The following is a 20,365-nucleotide window of genomic DNA, read 5'->3' as shown; positions in this document are numbered from 1 at the left end:
AATAAGGTCGCCCCTGAGCCTCCTCTTCTCCAGGCTGAACAACCCCAACTCCCTCAGCCACTCCTCGTAAGACTTATTCTCCAGACCTCTCACCAGCTTTGCTGCCATTCTCTAGACTCACTCAAGCTCTTCGATGTCCTTCTTGTAGCGAGGGGCCCAATACTGAACATAGTACTCGAGGTGTGGCCTCACTAGAGCTGAGTACAGGGGGACAATCACTTCCCTAGACCTGCTTGTGATGCTGTTGGTCTTCTTGGCCACCTGAGCACACTGTTGGCTCATATACAGCCAACTATCAACCAATACTCCCAAGTCCTTCTCTGCCAGGCAGCTTTCTAACCACCCATCTCCCAGCCTGTAGCTCTGCTTGGGGTTGTTGTGCCCCATGTGCAAGACCCAGCACTTGGCCTTGTTGAACCTCATACAGTTGGCCTCAGCCCATCGGTGCAGCCTATTCAGATCCTCCTGCAGAGCCTTCCTATCCTCGAGCAGATCGACACACATCCCTAACTTGGTGTCGTCTGCAAACTTACTGAGGGTACACCCAATCCTCTCATCCAGATCATTGATAAAGATGTTAAAGAGAACGGGCCCTGGTGCTGAGCCCTGGGGAACTCCACTAGTGACCAGCCTCCAACTGGATTTAACTCCATTCACCATGACTCTTTGGGCCCGGCTACCTAGCCAGTTTCCAACCCAACGAAGCGTACACGAGATTTAGTATTCTGGCAAAAGAAATACTTATTCTGGGAAAAATCTCAAGTGTAAGACAGCAAGAACAATGTTTCTGCTTCATTTACTTCTTAAAACAGTGAGCATTCACTTCAAAAAATCTACTCTTGAGGCATAATGATAATAGGATACAGAATGGATCTGGCTGATTTGTAATGCACAGGTCTGAAATACATGTCAGCACTGATTATCTCAAAACTGGAAATCTGCCAAACTATTGAAATACATGTTTCTAATTAAATGTTTCTAATTAACAAAAAAGCACTACTGAAAGGACCGGTTATCAGAGTATTTTGGGGCATGCAGGTAAGTTGCACACCTACAATAGACTGGTGTTTGTATTTATTTTACAATAAAACAAAACAAAACACAACCTGAAAAAATATACTTGTAAGGTCCCTCTTAATTCACTCTCATTCTCTTCTCCCTTTATAAACTGTGCTATCATCTTGCATAGACATTGATGTAGTATGCATAATCTGACAAACCTCAGGACAGTTTTGGTAAGCAACATTAATACTTCCCTTATTAGCATTTTACAATGAGTGGGCAGTCTGTATGGAAGTTTGCCTGTAAAAGTCAAAGATCCCATAAGGTAACTGCTTCCAGAAATATACTAATAATTCCCTGCATTCTTTTGAATTGGTAAGATAAATATGAATTCCTTGTACTGCAAAACAGCTGCAGAAAAAATACAGGTAAACTCTCTGAATCTCCATGAAGTCTCTGGGAAAATAATGCAAATTTAACAGACTGGATTAAGACTGCACTGTGTAGCAGTGACAAGCATACAAGAGGGTTCTGTTCAGGATGGGGAAAGGGGTGTGACATACTGTACTAAAAGGAAATTGTCTGTCTTTTACCACATAGTGTAATAAAACATTTGACCTTCCTTCAGTTCCAAACATTCCAGAACAACAGAAAGTTCACTGTCTCTGGTACCTTTTGCCCTGTGCTCTTCCTGCTTTCTTGCCCTGTTCCTCCTATTATTATGCCCAATTACTGCTTTGAGTGGGGAGTCTGGACCAGTGACCTCCAGAGGTCCATTTCAACTAAGATTTTTCAGTGATGCTATGAATACCTAGTAGTCACAAATTATTTTGCCGTCGGGCAAAAGCTTCTTCTGGCTTTTTCTGGTGTGAAAATCTGTGTTGCCTTCACTGGAGTTTATGAAGCCACTCCCAAATGGGTTTATTCCTTAATCCTTTACTATGATCTCTGCCTTTTCTCTCCTTACTCTGTTTCTGTGTGCTGTCCTTTTCTTTGTGTCTTTCCCATACTTTCTAGTTCACACACTGACCAGACTATGTGCTACAGCCTCCCAGTCTCAAGAACAAGACTCCTTTGAGTTATAGATTACCTCTAGATCATCTATTGCAAGATATCATGTCCTATAATTGTAATTAGAGGGTCTTTGTAATTGGATTATCTGATAGTATTGATGGAGCAAGCTATCTAAATGATATTGTAAGCTATATTTGAGTCAACAATAAAAACTCTTCAATCTTTATTGCTTTGTGCTGTTCTGCACAATCTTATGACCTACCTTAAGAGAAGGACCAAACATTTTTCTCTTAATACTCACAGTGCAAAGTCTGCTTGAGAGAAGGTTGCTGTTCTTCCTTCAGTAGTATGAGTAAAGGTAGATGGATGGTTCCTTTCAACCAACTGTTTAGTGAACAGCCAAATATGATTATTCCATACTGTCACTTCTTATATTCACAAAATTTTAACATTCCTCAAAGATTTCCACTAGAAGCATTTTCTCAATAGAGATCAAAGACCACAGTCTTGCATGAACACGATGGAGATAATCTACTTTAGTATTATGTTATAAAGATATTCATAGTTTTCATGTAAAAATGAAAATACCAACATTCAAGGAAAAATTAACATTCACAGCAAGAAAGTGGAATTTGCAAATCCATAACTGTCTTCTGAATATATTCCTATAAGTTCTAATGCTAATGTTAATTGGGAGTTACAGGGACATTCCTATATTATCTAAGCTAAGTCTTCCTTTTCTGTTTACTATTTTGACCTCACCTCTATTCCCATTTTCTAAGTGCATAATTTCCAAAAGTAAATGAAAATCATCAGATGAACAGAGACATATTAATCAAAAAGAGAATATAAAAAAATATAAAAAGGGCCTATAAACCCCAATATTTTTGACTAGTATCCCAGGTGAAAACAGAGAAGAATAAATTCCTCATTTTGTCAAAATAAACTTCAGTGTTCTCAACTATTTTTCAGTGGGAGGCTACATTAGTGGTGGCTTTGAATCCAAATATGTCTAAACTAATGAATGTTTTTCAGAATTCTCAACAGAAGCCCTCAAAGGCATGACAAATCTAAGGCATTTTGCAAATGATCCTTTTTTGACAGAAACGCACTGTGGATTAATGCAGATAGAAATAACCATGGTGGATGGAGTTTAGACCATTACACAGGGACAAGCAGTTTTAAAATGTCAATCCATACGACCCTCTTCTTCTATCTTGTTGTATGTGAAAGATTGACTTTGCTGTCTTACAGTGATAGTTTAATTTAATTGGTGAAAGTAGAATTAAATTTATTATCTAAAAGACTGATCCTTCCTTACACAGACTTTGGAATATATATTTTAGCTAATTGTAAAATGTTCTCATATATAATTCTTTTAAATAAATGCAAATGTCTTGGTACTACTTCACTAGTAGTAAGAACAAGCAAATGATGGATTAAGAAGACTTGTATTTTTCCCCATTTTAACATAGAAATTATATTTTCTGTTTTAACATAGTATATTTTTCAGTAAGTATGTCTGTATTACGCTTTCAGAGTGTGGGCTCTTTTTGAAGGTGAGCTCTAATACAAGTTCAGATCATATACTATTTAACACCATTATTTAAACATTATTTTCTAATTAGTGTGTCGCTGACCCTGGATTTCACAGATAATGCAAGACTCATTGACTATGTTGAGTAACAGCATTATAATTTATAAGAAAGCTTAAAATAAGCTTGGGAAAGTTTTATATATACCAGTGCATTTATATTTCCATAATATTTTGGTATTTTATTTCTTAACCTCACTGACAGAAAAATAAAAAGGTTAGATTTTGCTCAATACTGTAATGACATTTTAATGTTAATTATAAACAAATTTATCATCTCATCGCATAGAGTGTGACAGTGTGCAATAACACAAACAGCTTTCTCCCACTTCAATTTCAGAGTTGCTTGAATTTTCACTGATATGACATAACAGTGACATTATGATATAAAGTAAATTTTTACGTAACAGTAACTGATACTGCTATTTCCACTCATTGTTTTATTATTTTTCAAAACAGTTAATGAAGCTCAGCAAAAAGCATCTTTTATTATCTTACTTCAGCTGTATTTAGTTCTCATCTGGTTATTGTGTTAAGAAATCATGTTTAAATTGAGGATGTCACTGAATATTGAATATTTCAGAAAGCTTAATACCCCTTTATGTATTTTGCAGACAATCCTGGGCTAGTGAGCCATGTTCCTGTTGGTGTTAGAATCCTGGATGTCAATGACAACCCTCCAGAGCTCGCCAGAGAGTATGACATAGTTGTCTGTGAGAATGCAAAGCCTGGTCAGGTAACTCTGGCAGTTTTCTTTCTCCCAGTGAGAAAGAAGAATTACTTTATTTGTTTAATGTCACATGTTAGAAGTTTAAATTAGGAACACGATCTAATTCTTTCTGTTTTTATTTTCATAACTCACATTTGACTCAACTTTTTGTATGTAGTAGATGGAAGGGAAAAGGTTGGAAATTTATTCAAGGTATTTTTCTTGTAGCTGAAAAAAAATACAACTATCTTCAGTAAAGACAGGCAAAACCTTAATCATGGCAAATAACTGACAGAATTTGATAAGCCACTATCCTGTACAAAATGGATGAAGCAAATTTAACATCTTGAAGTGCCACGTGGGAGCAAGGTTTCAAATGTAATTCAATGAAATGGCTGATTAATGTAGCTGCTATCCTCTCTCTTTGCATGCTGATTGCTCATAAGAGTTAAGATGGAAAGTCACAGTAAGGATGAACCTGTCTTTGAAACATCATTATGGAAAACATGCTGAACATTTTTTTTTTCCAAAGTGTGAGCAGAGGGAAGTTCAGAATTAAGACTAAAAAGCAGTCACATTCCAGCTGCTGCTTCTGTGGCTGATGCATTTCATTGCAGTCCAAAGTTGTGACTTTACCAATTTTTTACCAGAATTACCATTTTTGCACAGGCTGAGGTTTTATCCAGCACTCTTTTTTTTTTTTTTTTTTCCCTCAAATCTTCCCGTGCTATTTTCGATCGCTGTTTATTAGTTCTTGTGCTGAAGGAGAGAAAGAACGGTTGGTCACTATCTATCATCTCTCTGCCATTCATAAATTTCTAGTATATTTCCTCTTAGACATCTCTTGTCCAGGTTGAAGAGACCTCCATAACTTGGACAGGCGGTGATAAAGCCATTCTAGACTTATGATCATACATTCTGTCCTCCTTTAAGCTTTCTCCATTTCTTCTCTATTCACCTTGAGAGAGGAATCAAGATTCAAGAGGCAGGAATTCAGTAGTTTGTAGCTTTTACTGTGGTTTATGCTTCAAAGTATATGATGATGATCTCTGCTCTGTTCTCCGTTCCTTTCCCGGTAACTTCTAACAGCTTCTAACATACTTTTAAACCACTAGTAAGCACTGACTGCAAAACACTGCTTGTCATAATGCCAGTGGAAGTAATGGTCAGCTCAGGAACATCATCATGTTTGTGAAGATAAGTCTTTATGTCTGTGTGTAATGAATTTCACCTGCCTTTGTATTGCCTAGCTACTTGGTATTGGAAGGTCTTTAGTGTCAGCCCTTCTCTTTTCTACCTTGAACTACCTTTTTACTTTCTACCTTTCTACTCAATATCATACGTAGATTTGGTGGCCTAATTATTGGTACTCTTTATATAAGACATTTATATATATATATACTTAATACACTGATGAACAAGTTGCCCAGCATAAATCTCTGTGGAACATATCTGTTACCTCCTTTCCTTGTTTTCCAATTTACATGAGACCCCTATTTCTTGCCTTTTTAGTAATTTTTGTGCAAGGATATTCCTTCCTATCTCATGACTGCACAGTTTTCTTCAATGTTGCTATTGAGACACCTCTCTGAAAGCCTTTGAAAATCTAAGGTCAGCTGAATCACTATTATTAAACTAAAAATAACCTGAAAACCTCAAGTAAAGCCAAACAGGGAACAAGTAGAACTTGTCAAAGACTAATTAAATATATACATTATACAAATATATATAAATATTAAGCATCTATTGCAATTCGTTTATAGATATGTGGATATTTAAAAGTATATATAAGTTAAGAACAATGCATGTGTTTAATATGTTAAAGCATGCAGCAAAGCCAGCTCAGAATTGCCCTGTTTGCTAGGGGTGGTGGTAGTATTGAGTAGCTAATGTTTCTTATAAACAAAGATTTAGCTTTGCATATGGAAATATATGAGACAGATGTTTAAAAGATAAATTGAGTTTTACTAAATAGCATTTGCTGAAAACTTGGACTAGCACTATGTTTCTTTCTGGTACTGCTGTTCCAAGTGTGAATGACTCCTGACCTCTGTAGCACTGCAGACTGACAGCCAAGACTAATGCTACCGTGAAGGACTCCACAGACAGTAGTTTAATATGAAAGGTTAGATAAGTGTGCTGTTGTATTTTTAAGCTGCATTAGATACATGACACACACTGATTTTATATGCATTGCATAAAATGGCTTCAGAAAAGACCATGATACCCTTGTGCTGTACAGAAGAAAAAAAAAAAAAAAAGAAAAAAAAAAGAAAAAAGTCTCTTGCTCAGATTTTATTGTGTAGTTACATAAAAATGACTGTGTTCAACAAATATTAAAGAGGAACAAATAGACAAGGATTGTAGAATAAGACAACTTGTCTTTTGCTAAAAAGTGTGTCCTGCTGAATACTTTTTAATCACTAAAAGGACAGCGTTTACTCTGAAATATCCATCATCTTGTTAAAATTATTTTTACAATATATCACTAAAGAACAAATTCTGTCAGGTACTGCCAGGCATGTATGAGTCCTTTTCAGTTTCCTCAGGAAATATAGAGAGATTAGCAGCCTCGCCCAAAAAGGGACATTTATCCCAGCACATGTATTTTGAGTTCATTATGTGCAAAATAAACTAACTGATAGTTCATCATTGACAGACTTTTTGTGTTTGCTTGTTTATTTTCAGAAGAGGCATCAACAGTGGGAAATCAGAGACAGAAGCTTTGTCTTCTGATTCTTTTTCCCTCCACAGCTCAATTTATTTACTCAAGAAAAAAAAAAAAAAAAAGAAAATGTACTTAAATGAACCTTCATTTCATCTCAAACAGAAAATCAGAAAATGTTTGTGAGAAGATCATTTCCACACTGAATTGATGTAGCTTTTCTCTCTTAGCCGTCACCTTGTTGAGAAGATAATTCTGTATCTTCAACAGTTACCAGATGAAGCCTAGCAGATATTACATATAAAAGTAGATAAAGCAGCTGTGATTTGATCTTGGATGATATCCAGTGTTGGAGAATTCTGAATGCTAGAAATATACTGATTTTCTGACTGATTGTGAAATGTAGCCAATGGAAGAAGATGGAATTTAGCAATCTTACATGAAGTACCATTACAAATGATTTTTTCCTTTGCTTCAAATGTGATTCATTTTATTACTTTTAAGAGAATGGGAACAGATAGTGGCTTAAAAAGGTTTAAGTGCTTTGTTCTGAAAAGTGAAGGAGTGAAATGTTGACAGTTTTCTGAGTGTTTCCAAGTTCAGTGTTTATCCTGGCAGAGTATGAGACAGTTATAAAGTCTCACTAGTCATACTGATTAAAAAGATAAAATTATTTCTGGGTGTTTTTCAGAAGAATAATAGAAAATATTGTGATAGTATTGAAATGTATTTTCCCTTACGCTATCCACCACTGTAAAGTACACATACACGCAGACACACACAAAGCACTTTTTCAGAATCAGGGTGTATAAATATTGTATTGCCATCAAGCGCTGCCTTACCCTGGATGCTGTTATTTCTAATAGCCAAAGGAAATCAAAGTTAGCTGGCAAGGTATGCCTCTGCTGTAAAGCCGCTGTGTGTATATTTACTTGTTCATTGATTCCGTCCAGAAAAGGATCTAAGCAGAATTGGGCACCAGCTCTATGTCCTTTTCAATTAATTCTCCTTCATTCTTGAAATTCTTTCTTTTCTGTTTAACTCCCGCCTTTAAAAAGATAGCATAAATCTTCTTAAGTAAGGTTTATGGCAGCTGAGTTTCTGCATCTACATTTTTATTTTAATCAGCTATGGTAAGGTGCATGTTAATGTCTGTTAGAAGGCCAGTTATTTGTCCTATTAATTAGAAAAGGGCTAGGAGTACCTTTGGTTTGGATGTCAAACTTGCACAGTTTTGTTCTTTACCTCTAAATGAATGTCTTCAAAATAGAAAAAAGCAAGAACCTGTTCTGAAAGAATGTGAACCTTTTCCTTTTAAGAATAGTTCTGACAACACTATTCTGACCTGTACATACATACAGTATACATACAAAGTCTATTTTCCACATGGAAAAGTATGATTTCTCTACTATCTGATGCTGTAGTTCTTGCATACATTTGTGTAACTGGGGGATAGTCAGATTTTCACATGTAAGATCAGGAATGTGGACAGAATGTTTTGTTGAGTTTTAAAATGCATCTTAGTCACAAATAAATTTAATATTAGTCTTGTGGCAGTTGTGGCATTTTTTTGCTGCAAAATGACGTGTTCCTGAAGACAAATTCTGGAAAATATCATGGAACATTTTATATAAGAGAGGGCAGCAGGACAACGTTTATCTACTAGGCTGTGAAATGCATGGCATCTCTTGAAAATATGCTTACATCAACTGTTGTTTTTGTCTTGCTTTGCTCATACCATTTCAATACTAGTAACTAAATATATGTATCTAAGAAAATGTTTTATGTCTATTTTTACATGGTAGTTGTTTCAATTACATATACACCATGTTTTTCATGTTTTTCAAAATTTAATACAGAACAACTAGCTTTTACCAAGCTTTTCCCCAGTATTGCCAAGCCTGTGGCAAACTTCATGATTATAGGCATTTCAGATTGATCTTATGCTACACTTTGAAAAAAAAAAAAAGTGAGAAACTTTTAAAATATTCTTAGCAGTATCAGCAATATTATTAATTGTTTAAGACATGCATAATTTATAGAATATTCTGTCTTGTATACAACAGAATAACCATTGTAGTCTATTGGCTTTAAAACGTGTTTGTTTTACTTCTCATGTGTGAATGGAGCTAGAGAACTGCAAACTGTCTTTTAGTTTTAAAATAGAACAACCTGCTGAAGCCCACACTGTTTATGCTTCAGATTCAGTCCAGACAGACTGCAGCTGAACACGGAACAAAAAAAATGTCATGAAAAGAGCCCCTTTTACATTTCCCTCAGGATATCTATCAGCTCTGTGCAGCACTCTATGTGGGCTTCACTGGATATATCACAAGAACAACTTTTATTAAATTCTATTTTATGACTTCAGCTTCCAGGCCCAGCATGAAAATGAAAGCAGAGGTAGAAATATTGCTTGGTCACACATTCCAAAAGCTTAGCTCAGTTTTAGTGGAAAGTAAATTTTAAAAATCATCAGGGCTTTTGAAAGTAAAGGTTTTACCTTTCAAAAATGCTTCTCCTGTACATGGGTGCTACATCTAATTCTGTTCCTTTTGGGCAACCCAAACTATACCCAAGAGCGGCTGCTGTTCTTCCTCTTCTGTTATGTGGCAATGTAAAACTGTTTCTTAACAGGAATTTTAAACAGCAAGCTGGGATTATATGCCTGCCATTTTGGTTTAAAAAAATGTTTTTCCTAACTATGATTGAAGCACATCAAATTGTTAGGATGTCAAGCAATGTGGTTCATTGCATAGACCATCCCAGTTCAGGCTGAATTTTCATTCTATAAAAATAGATGTTTAGGCAAAAACATAATTCTGAAGGTCACCAGGAAGCAGTGCTGATGATGAAAATCTCTAACAGGATTTGTACCTGTACTGTGTTTGAGTGTCAGAAAGTATATATGCTTTTGATGCTTTTATCTAGCTCTGAAGTACAGTTCCTAAAATATTTGCTAAAGAAATCAAGCTAATGGCCCAGACATTTCATCTGTTGAATTTAGTAGCAGTCAGGTAGAAAATTAAAATAAGCAAAGTTTGAGCATACTGCTAAGGTCAGATAATATATGGGGTCAAGTTCAAATTTCAGCATATTCACTGTCAATTTTTATTTCAGGTAATTCAGACTATTACTGCAACTGACAAAGATAACTCTGCAAATGGGGCAAGATTCCATTTTTCTCTTGATGAAGGGCCTTCTTTGAATCCCAACTTTACTCTAAGGGACAATGAAGGTAAATCAAACACATACTTCTAAGAAGTGGTTCTCTGTTTCTTTCTGGGGTGTCTCAGTGAACAGAACAATTTCTATGCATTTCTTGACAGAAAGGGAAAATTAATCTGTCTTCACTGAACTTGTAGATAGCACGGTGTATACAACATATTGTGAACTATGAATAATCATATTCAATTTCCTCTTTATATTCCATTTTATTTTAACATTTATAGTTCATACATTCAGGAATGTTTTTAGAAATTGTATTAATGAAATAGGTGTTGGCATTTTGGTCTGTTGCTAGGTGAATAGTACAGAGTGGGCACTTTCAAAGTTATTGCCTTCCTTAAAGGAGAAACTAGGAATTTAAAGGGCATAAAAAAGTTGAATATGTGTTTGCATTTATGGATGTGATATCAAGAGTAAGGCTTTCAGGGCTTCCTGAGTGATCTCTTCATGCCCTTCCTAACAAAGTGTGCATAAAAAGCACAAATAGAAAAATATAGCAGATGTGCCCCCTGGGAAAAGAGCCTTCAGAGTCACTCAGCCACATTTCTTGAATCAAAGAACCATCCAGCCTTTCCAACAACAACAACAAAATCAACAAGAAAACCCCACAAGTTTATTTTTTTTGAATATTGCTTCACGGTTTCCATTCTACAGCCTGATGAAAATGATAGTAAACTTTAAATGCTTGTCTGTTATACCTCTTGGACTCTCCGTGAGTATATTGTGTGTTTTTGTTTGTATGCAAGTGTGGAAATATGTGGTGGTTGGCTTTGTATTAGTTACGTTTTTGCAGTAATACCATGGAATACTTTCTGAGATCTTACAGATCACTACACATCTTTAATGACTGAGAGTCATTAACTCCATTATTGTACATATGACACATACACTGAGGTTTAGAATATTTTTCACAGATTTTTTGTATCCATTTTTAAAACCTGTGAGGGAAGGTGACTACATAATCTTCCTCAGGAATGTGTTCCAGTATTTAACTATACTTTGAGTAGGAAAAAAAAAAGAGTTGTGCTGTTGGCTCAAACTAGATTTGTGGCCCTCATATTCTAGTTCTAAAAGAAATCAAGCCAATATCTGTCAATATTAAAAACAAACAAACAAACAACAAAAAAAACCTAACATTTGATGGACTGATTTATATATTTTAAATATTCCTTAAGTGATGACTCCAGCCCTTTCTCAGATTAGTCCATAATTTCCACCGAGATTATGATGGAGCATTCCTGTATTTTTGCATTTGAGACTGATTCAAATATACTCATCGAGTATTACACTGTGATCTCATGTGAAAGACTATGACCACATTAATTCTGAATAAAATACTTACACCAAGCTGTACATTTGAATAACTATTAAAATTGTGTTTCATGATGAAGTGGATATTTTATGTTTTTGAACATGTTTAATTGGAATCTATATTATTATATCTAATCATTACCATTAGAAAAAGGCTGTGTTGTGCTTTAAGGACTGCATGACAACATAGGTGTCCTGGTTTTAGTTAGGATAGAGTTAATTTTCCTCCTAGTAGCTGGTAGGGTGCTAGGATTAGGATGAAAAGGGTGTTGAAAACTGTTTTAATTGTTGCAGAGCAGTGCTTACACTAAGCCAAGGACTTTTCAGCTTCTTGCTCTGCCCTGCCAGCAGGCAGGCTAGGGGTGCAGCAAGAGCTGGGAGGGGACGGACCCAGGACAGCCGACCCAAACTAGCCAAAGGGGTATTCCATACCATCTGACATCATGTCAGATGTATGTATGTATGTATGTATATAGGGGTGGCTAGCCAGGGTGGGGGGTCGAGCTGCATTGTGCATCACTTGTTTCATACGCATTATTATTATTATTATTTTTTCCCTGTCTTAATAAACTGTCTTAATCTCAACCCATGGGCTTCACTTTCCCATTTCTCTCCCCCATCCCATAGAGGGAGGGGGGAGGGAGGGCTGTGTGGTGCTGTCCGGGTAAAACCACAACAATAGGTTATTTATCTATACAGATTTGTAAAAGGGTGAGAATTTTTCATAAATCTCCAATGTGGTAGTGCTATGCTTTGGATGTAAGCATGCAGGAGTAAGTAATTGATGTTTTCTTTTTATTTGCCCAAGGGAAGTGAACCCATCACCAACAGCTGCAGGCAATGTGTGGAGCATCCTAATTTTGTTTTGGCAGTGTGCAGTGGGGGAAGAAAGTGGACGAAAGGTGGTCTTTAAGACAAAGACCTATTGTTCATTATGTTTTTCTTTCACCTAATGAGATACAAAATAAACTAAGCATGAATTTCCTTTAACATCTTGCATAAAACTACTACACAAACAGAAACTCAGAAACTCCAGAAATGTTTTCCAATTTGCCCGTATACTTAATTCAAAGATGTTTTAGCTTAAATCATAACATGAAATTTAACAGTAAGTACCCAGAAAACTTAAAAACTAAAACATTGGCCTAATTTTATTCAGCATATGACCTTTTGATTCTGTTGCATAGACACTGCTATTTAGGAGGATCTTTTTTGTGATGCAAGCTATCTGTACGATACAAGTGAAACACAAAGTACATTCACAATATCTGGTTATGTCCCACTTACAACTTTCGTATTTATCATGTATCCCTATTCAGAAATTGAATTTCTGTTAATATGTATTCTAGGAAATGGCTGAGAGATGGTGGGCAAAAGAGGTATTTCTTATGTCTGTGACAAGTTCACACTTTTGAAAAATCTTGTTGTTGAGTATCATCTGTTAAAATGGATCAGAATGTTCCTAAGGCATGCTAGCTGCTATTTGTATTTCTGGATTTAATAATCCAATAATGGCTGAGATTCTGGTAGGATTTTTAGTTTAGTTTTGTTATAGCATTTAGCTTACATAGAAATAGAAAAAAAATCAATAATTGCCTTAAGAGAATTTTCACTAGTGTTTTGCAAAATGCTAAAAAACAAAAGCTCAATGTCAGATTGAAAGTGGTAGTCAGTGATAGCTGTATCAGTCACTGCAAAGCTATATTCCTCTTGCAGTTGTCTTTGGATCAAGTAACCCTCTCCTTTTATTTCTTCAGGACAAAGGATTTATTTCACAAAAATCACAGTGGACATTTTCTTTCCTTGCTTTCATAATGCTGAACAGCAGAATTCTGCCCTGACTTTGAGCCCCAGTGCTCTATTTCATGAATGTTCCAATACTGTATTATCAATAGAGCTGCAAGATCAAAAAACTCTACAATAGTGAACTGGATCCTTAAATTTTAACACATATTCATGCACTTTCACTGAAATCTAGAAGTTTTATGCAAGCATAAGTTTTCATAATTTGTCCCTACATATCTGCATATACTATAGCAATATTCAGTCCCAACATGTTTATGATTCAGGGCAAATGTTCCATGTCTTCAGTAGAGGAAATAGCTGTCAGTCCATGCAATTGATTGTATGACCACTTAAGCTTATATCTCTTGAGCCTGAGCTTGTGCCTTTACTCAGCAAAATACAATGTTAAAGCTACAACCCTTGAGTATGCACCCTCAAAATACAGTGCTTAAAACCATTAGGGGAGAACACAGGACTATAACAAATATGCAGTCTAGCTGGACCTAAGAATTGGTCGGATTACCTTCTGGATATTGTTGTACTTTATGATTTTCATTTTAAAGAAAAAAAAAAAGGAAAAGGCAAAATATAACACTAAATATCTTATGTTACAGTACATTCTTTGATGCTGGGTGAATTTTTTTATGTACTGACAAAGTAGTATTCAGAGAGAGTAAAAGTTTAAGAGTGTGAACAAGAGGACAGTGTCCTGGTTTCAGTTAGGAAAGAGTTAATTTTCTTCCTAGTAGCTGGTAGAATGTTATGTTTTGGCTTAGGATAAGAAGAGTGCTGATATCAGGCTGATGTTTTAATTGTGGCAGAGCAGTGCTTACACCAAGCCAAGGATGTTTCAGCTTCTTGCTCTGTTCAGCCAATGGGCAGGCTGGGGGTGGAGGAAGAGCTGGGAAGGGACAGACCCAGGACAGGTGACCCAAACTAGCCAAAGGGGTATTCCATACCATCTGACGTCATGCTGAATGGGTGGCTAGCCAGGGGATGGGGGCTGGACTGCTTGGGATTAGGCTGGGCATCAGTTAGCGGGTGGTGAGCAATTGCATTGTGCATCACTTGTTTTGTACACATTATTATTACTATTATTATTATTATTATTATTATTACTATTACTATTACTATTACTATTACTATTACTATTACTATTACTATTACTATTACTATTACTATTACTATTATTACTATTATCCTGTCTTAACAAACTGTCTTTATCTGAACTCACAGGCTTCACTTCCGCATTTCTCTCCCCCATCCCATAGAGGGAGGGGGGAAGGTAAGCGAATGGCTGTGTGGTGTTTAGCTGCCGTCTGGGTTAAACCGCAACAGACAGACAGCAAAATGATTCAGTATCCGTACACATATAAACAAGACAAAACAAGAGCAGTAATAAAATTTCTTTGCTATACAAAGAAAATGCATTGGGTTGTAATCATTCCCTGGAGTTTGTCATTTTAGGAAAAAAAACAAACAAGGAATATGACTTTTTGTCTGTTTGCGAATTGTACTTATGATAGCTTTTTAATGAAAATGGGTCTGTTTAAAATTTATTAGGTCCAGGAAAGTGTTGTAATTTGTTTAAAAATCTTAATAGCTAAATACTTATTCAATTTTGAGGTACTTTTATTACAGTTTGGATACTACAAGACTAGCATCCAAGATACTAGTATACAAGATACTACTAGACTTCTTTGTGTTTTCGTGGATGTTCTCACAGATAACTTTGAGATCCTTTTCATTTGTGTGTAAGGCCTTAAATATACAGTTTTTGCCTAATCAGTAAAATCTGCTACTGGATGTCCCATTTAAAATTTGCCTGGGCACTATGAGACTAAAAGTAACTTCTGATGAAGAATTGGAAGAAAGATGAAAGATCCCCTTCAGAGCTGGTTCATAGATTCATAGAGTACTTTGGATTGCAAGGGATCTTAACGATCACCTGGTTCCAACCCCCCTGCCATGGGCAGGGACACCTCCCACTAGACAAGGTTGCTCAAGGCCCCATCCAACCTGGCCTTGAACACCTCCAGGGATGGGGCATCCACAGCTTCCCTTGGTAACCTGTTCCAGTGCCTCACCACTCTCTGAGTGAAGAATTTCCTCCTAAAATCTAATCTAAATCTAACCTCTTTTAGTTTAAAGGCATTCCCCCTTGTCCTATCATTCCACTCCCTAATAAAGAGTCCCTCCCCAGCTTTCCTGTAGGCCCTCTTTAGGAACTGGAAGACTGCTATAAGGTCTCCCCAGAGCTTTCTCTTCTCCAGGCTGAACAACCCCAACTCCCTCAGCCTGTCTTCATAGGAGAGGAGCTCCAGCCACTTGGTCATCTTTGTGGCCCTCATATGACTTGTTCCAATTGGTCCAGGTCCATGGGGGTCCCAGAGCTGAACAAAGGGCTCCAGGTGGGGTCTCACAAGAGCAGAGTGGAGGGGAAGAATCACCTCTCTTAAGCTGCTGGCCACGCTTCTTTTGATGCAGCCCAGGATACAGCTAGCTTTCTGGGCTGCAAACTCACATTGCCAGCTCATGTCAAACTTCTCATCAACCACCACCCTGAGGTCCTTCTCCTCAGGCTGCTCTCAATTCATTCTCCAGCCATCCTGTATTTGTGCTTAGGATTGCCCCAGGTCAAGTGCAGGACCCTACACTTGGCCTTGTTGAACTTCTTGAGATTCTCACAGGGCACCTTTCATACTTGTCAAGGTCCCTCTGGAAGGCATTCTTCTGAAGCACTGAATTTTAAAATTACACTTTTTTATCCTTGAAAATTTGTATTTTTTTTCCGGATGGTCAAAGTATATTTGATATATTTTTCAAAATTCATTAGTTTGATGGAAAAATGCATGTGAGCATATTTAACTGTTATTATAACCCTATCCGTTAATATATAGACACATGCATTTGCATATTTTCTTTCACTGTCTGGATTTATAATACATATTATTCCTCTTTGTCTATTTTGTTACCTACTTGAGACCTCTTGCAGAAGTTACACCACACTTTTCAGGGATCTGGAAGAAGAATGAATCCCCAGAGAACAGATCACTTAGGTTCAAGAGAACATTTATGAATTTTATGCACAGTATGGCAATGTTTTGCTGGTTTTTCTTTTTTTGTTTTTCCTTTTTTTGTTTTTCTTTTTTTCCCAATATATATGGTCTGTAATAGGTGCTTCAATGGGTCTTGTAAATTTCTTGGACAGTAAGTTTTTGTGCAGTGATTGTACAAATTCACCCAACACTGCCAATAAGATTTGTACATTCTTGTATCTTTGGAAATTGCAACTGCTGACTTCTGAAAGTAGACAAAATTTACCTTACTTTCAGGGAAAAGCAACTCACTAGAGAATGCTTAGGATTTGTTCTTCTTTTCTTTCATTTCACAAAAATATTTACAGTTTTATTTTTCCCTTCTGCTTCTCAAAGATTTGTTTTTTTAAAAATTGCCCATAGATGGGGAATGTTTGGGAACTGAAAAAGACAGGCTGATTTTCTAACACCGTCCTTTTGGAGATTCCTTTTTGTTAATGTTGTGGTCACAAGATACTGTAAAATCTACATATGTGGAGGCCTGCTTTTGTTTAAAATCTAGATCATGCTGAGCCCAACAACATCTGTATAAAATGAAATTTCTGATGTGTTCATCTACTTATGCCTATGGTTCAAATTAGCATTTTTCCCATGTTGGAGTTCAAAACTGAGTCCAAAAAACATTACCTGGCATGACTGTTATTTATGAAGAGGGCAACCTCCAGAGAGCAGTTCATCCCATGCCAGCATGAATTCCCCTGCAGAATTTTCTGTTCCTCTCTCTTCTGTGATATGTACAAAATTCTTATCTCAACCATATCACACAAGAAGTCTGTGGCAGGGCAGTGAACTGACTTTAGGGCTTTTAAGTTGCAAATAAGCATGCTAGTTACCATATCTTCACTCCATGTCTTAGTTTCTCTAGAGCATCTGAAGTGGCATTAAAGAATGCCATGTTGAACCCCACCCTTTTCAACCTGATTTACATGGGAAATATCTATGTAGTTCCTGCGTTTGTTCACATCAAAGATGTGGCATGCTCTCTCTGGTTCTTCAGTATTGCAACTTCCTACTGCCTTTCAATTAAATATACTCCTGTAAAGAAGAGAAATTGTAACTGTAGGACAGTTATGCGGAAGAGGAATGATGTCTGAGAAAGTGCAAAATTAGCATTATACATGGTATCAGTAAACACAAACCATAGAACATGTGTCACTACAAACAGATTGAATGCCAGCCTGAACAGGAATTATCACAGAAACAATATATGAAAGTAAAAAAGGAATTCTTCCTCAGACCTGTGAACATCTTTGATCCTTTTATGATTAATTAAGTTGGATCTAAGATTGACCAGATAGGTAGTTTAGTGCATAGTGTACACGTTCAGTGCTGCTATTTCTTGGTGTTTCACAAACCAACTCAAAAGCAAATAACTATGTTTCAGGCCCCAAATGTCTGCTAAGTTGCTTTCACTGAATGAGAAAGGAAGCCCATTGGCAGTAGCTTTAAACCAACACAAAAGAAAAAAAAATATTTCCAAGAGTTAACAGTAAAGAAATGAAAGAGAAATGCCTACCAGTACAGTACTGCATAAACAATTGACTGATCTCACTTTAGAAATGCTACTCATTCTAATATATTTTCTTTTGGTTTTAATTAATTATGATATCTCAGAAAATTTATAAAAGTTGAACTGTTGATATAAGCAGAGCTGAAAATTAAAGCATGCCTTAAGGTATAAAAAGGTTTTTACTCATTCTTTCCCATATCTCTTGTGCCTGCCTGTAATTTATAATGTGTCAAAGGAATTCTCAAATTGTGAATAATAAATAAATCAGTATTCTCCGAAGTGCTCCAGTAGTCACCTTCCTTGGTGTTATCATTGTATCTCAGCTTCTTTGATTTTGCTATGTCTTCCTGTCTCTTCTGAGTTCAGAAGCTCAATGTGAAAAGGCAGAGGTGATAGGAAGAGAAATGTGATAACAGCCTGGCATGCAGCACACAGTCTGGCTTTACAAACTGCCACATCTTCAGAGTGTGAAGAGCTGCATTACAGCCATGCAGAATTTCCCATCTGTAACCTCAAGCCCACTTGAGAGGATGTTCTTATGTTCTAACTTGCTGTGTGTGCAAAGCACAGCCCAAATATGAGAAGGTTTAATGGTCATGAACTGGAGCAACGTGCATCACAGGGAAGCAGATGAATCTTTCTTTCCCTATGTTGTTGTTAATTTTCCCTTAGCAACCAATCCTTTCATCTCCAGCAAGCCTAGGTTCATACCATACTTCTCAGGGGTGAAGTTCACAGTCTAAATCTGTAGAGAAAAAAGATTTTCCTTCCAGGCTTGGAAGAATCAGATCTGCAGTTCGCAGCATCCTAGTGCTACTGCTGCTATCCTATACACTTATGTTCCTTGAGTGTCTCCTGTATCTATTTTCAGGTATCAGAGGACTTTCTTAGTCCATGATCCCCTCTCCTCTCTTTCAAACTAGCTTTCTTGTTGTAACATAGTATTTTTATTTTTTATTTTTTTTATTTCCCTTGATAAACTCTTTCCTAGGTCATCAGCATCTGTCTTCATACTTGGCTGCCTTTAGCTTTTACAGTTTGTGGGATTTTTTTGTTTCATGCCAAAACCCTTCTTGTAAAAGCTGCTCCTGCTTGTAAAAACTTCCTTCTCAGTGGGTCCTCCATTAGTTTTTGATACAGAATGTAAACAATTTAATTAAGAGATGGAAACAGGATACAGTTGGTACTGCAGTTTGTCAATTTCTGTTTAAAAATTTAAATCATTATAAACAAAACTTTTTTTTAAAATTTAAACCTTTTTTTTTTTTTTTTTTTAACTTAAACTTCTCCTGCTCACACATATTATTTTGTTATATTAGGTCAATTATGTTTTCCTTTTCAGCCTGTATATTCATCATTGCTTCTCTACCTGTGTGATGATACTGGATCCCTCACTGGATTCCTCGCTGGATCCCTCACTCTTTTACAGATTTATGCCAGAAAGAGGAAAAGAGGAGGCCATGCTTTCCTGCTCAGATTTTAATACTTGGGTCTTCTTTGGATATAGGCACAGGAAGATTTGCATGTACAAAATTTTGTAGGATTTCATAGAATCACAGTCATTTAGGTTGGAAAAGACCTCCAAGATCATCTGGTCCCACATTCATTTTTGTACTTATGCAGACAAGGTAGATGAACAGAAGTGTCTGGGGCTTGTAGACACTAATGGAAATAATGTAGAGTCTTAAGTAGAAATGAAGGACTGTTATTATTGGTAGTAACACTTGCTGTCACCTTATGGAGTTAGCAGAATAAGATCTGAGATTTTTTTCTTCTGAGATGAAAGACATGACAGATGTTAATATTAATGCTTAGCTCATGGATACAGTGTCAATTATTACCAATAGGGAATTTCATTTCAAGCTGAGTCCTTGAACATATCCGTAGGTTTTTGAGGTGTTATTTCTGGATAACTTTGTTGTGTGATTGTCATCTTCTCGTTTGTTGTAACTTGAATTACAATTCCCTTAGAACTGTCACTTCTTTGAAATTGCTTTCTCTTCTTGCTGATAAGCGTGTCCTTATTATCCCACCTGTCCCATGTGGGAGTGTTGCACCTCACTAATGACTTCAGCGGGATTTCTAGGTGACCACTCAGACTTTAGCTTATTGTGGCAGTATTGGTGCTGAGGGGAAAAACAAAGAACAACCCCAAACGAAAACCAGGACTGGTCCCATTCTCTTGCAAAGAAACTTAATAACACAGGCTGGCTGTGAACGTTATATAGCAGTTGGCCTTGTACCTCCTCTGAACCCCCAAGCGGTAACCAACTTCATTACTATGTTTTTTTCTTGTCTGAGTTCATGAAATATTATGAAATCTGTAATTGCAGCCCAACAGAGTAGTGGTATTACCATAGCATGAAAGGAAGTTATGTGGTACAGAGTGTAGCGCAAGGCTGTTTAGGGATGTTTAAGGACCTGCAGGCTGTTGGAATAACACTGAAGC

The 20,365-nt window shown here is 36.6% G+C and overlaps 1 protein-coding gene across 8 annotated transcripts in view; it reads left to right on the top strand.

The window, feature by feature from the left end:
- CDH18 (cadherin 18) overlaps positions 1 to 20,365 on the top strand; it is a 434,225-nt gene that overhangs the window by 403,222 nt on the left and 10,638 nt on the right. For all 8 annotated transcript variants that reach the window (XM_068670852.1, XM_068670851.1, XM_068670845.1 and 5 more), the window contains 2 exons: positions 4,225 to 4,346; positions 10,105 to 10,222. In XM_068670852.1, the coding sequence (XP_068526953.1) occupies positions 4,225 to 4,346; positions 10,105 to 10,222 (240 nt within the window). The remainder of the gene's footprint in view (positions 1 to 4,224; positions 4,347 to 10,104; positions 10,223 to 20,365) is intronic.

Source organism: Anas acuta, chromosome 2, assembly GCF_963932015.1.
Source record: "Anas acuta chromosome 2, bAnaAcu1.1, whole genome shotgun sequence".
Taxonomy (NCBI): domain Eukaryota; kingdom Metazoa; phylum Chordata; class Aves; order Anseriformes; family Anatidae; genus Anas; species Anas acuta.
The sequence above is the reverse complement of the archived record's forward strand: the minus strand, read 5'-3'. Positions and strand labels throughout refer to the sequence as shown.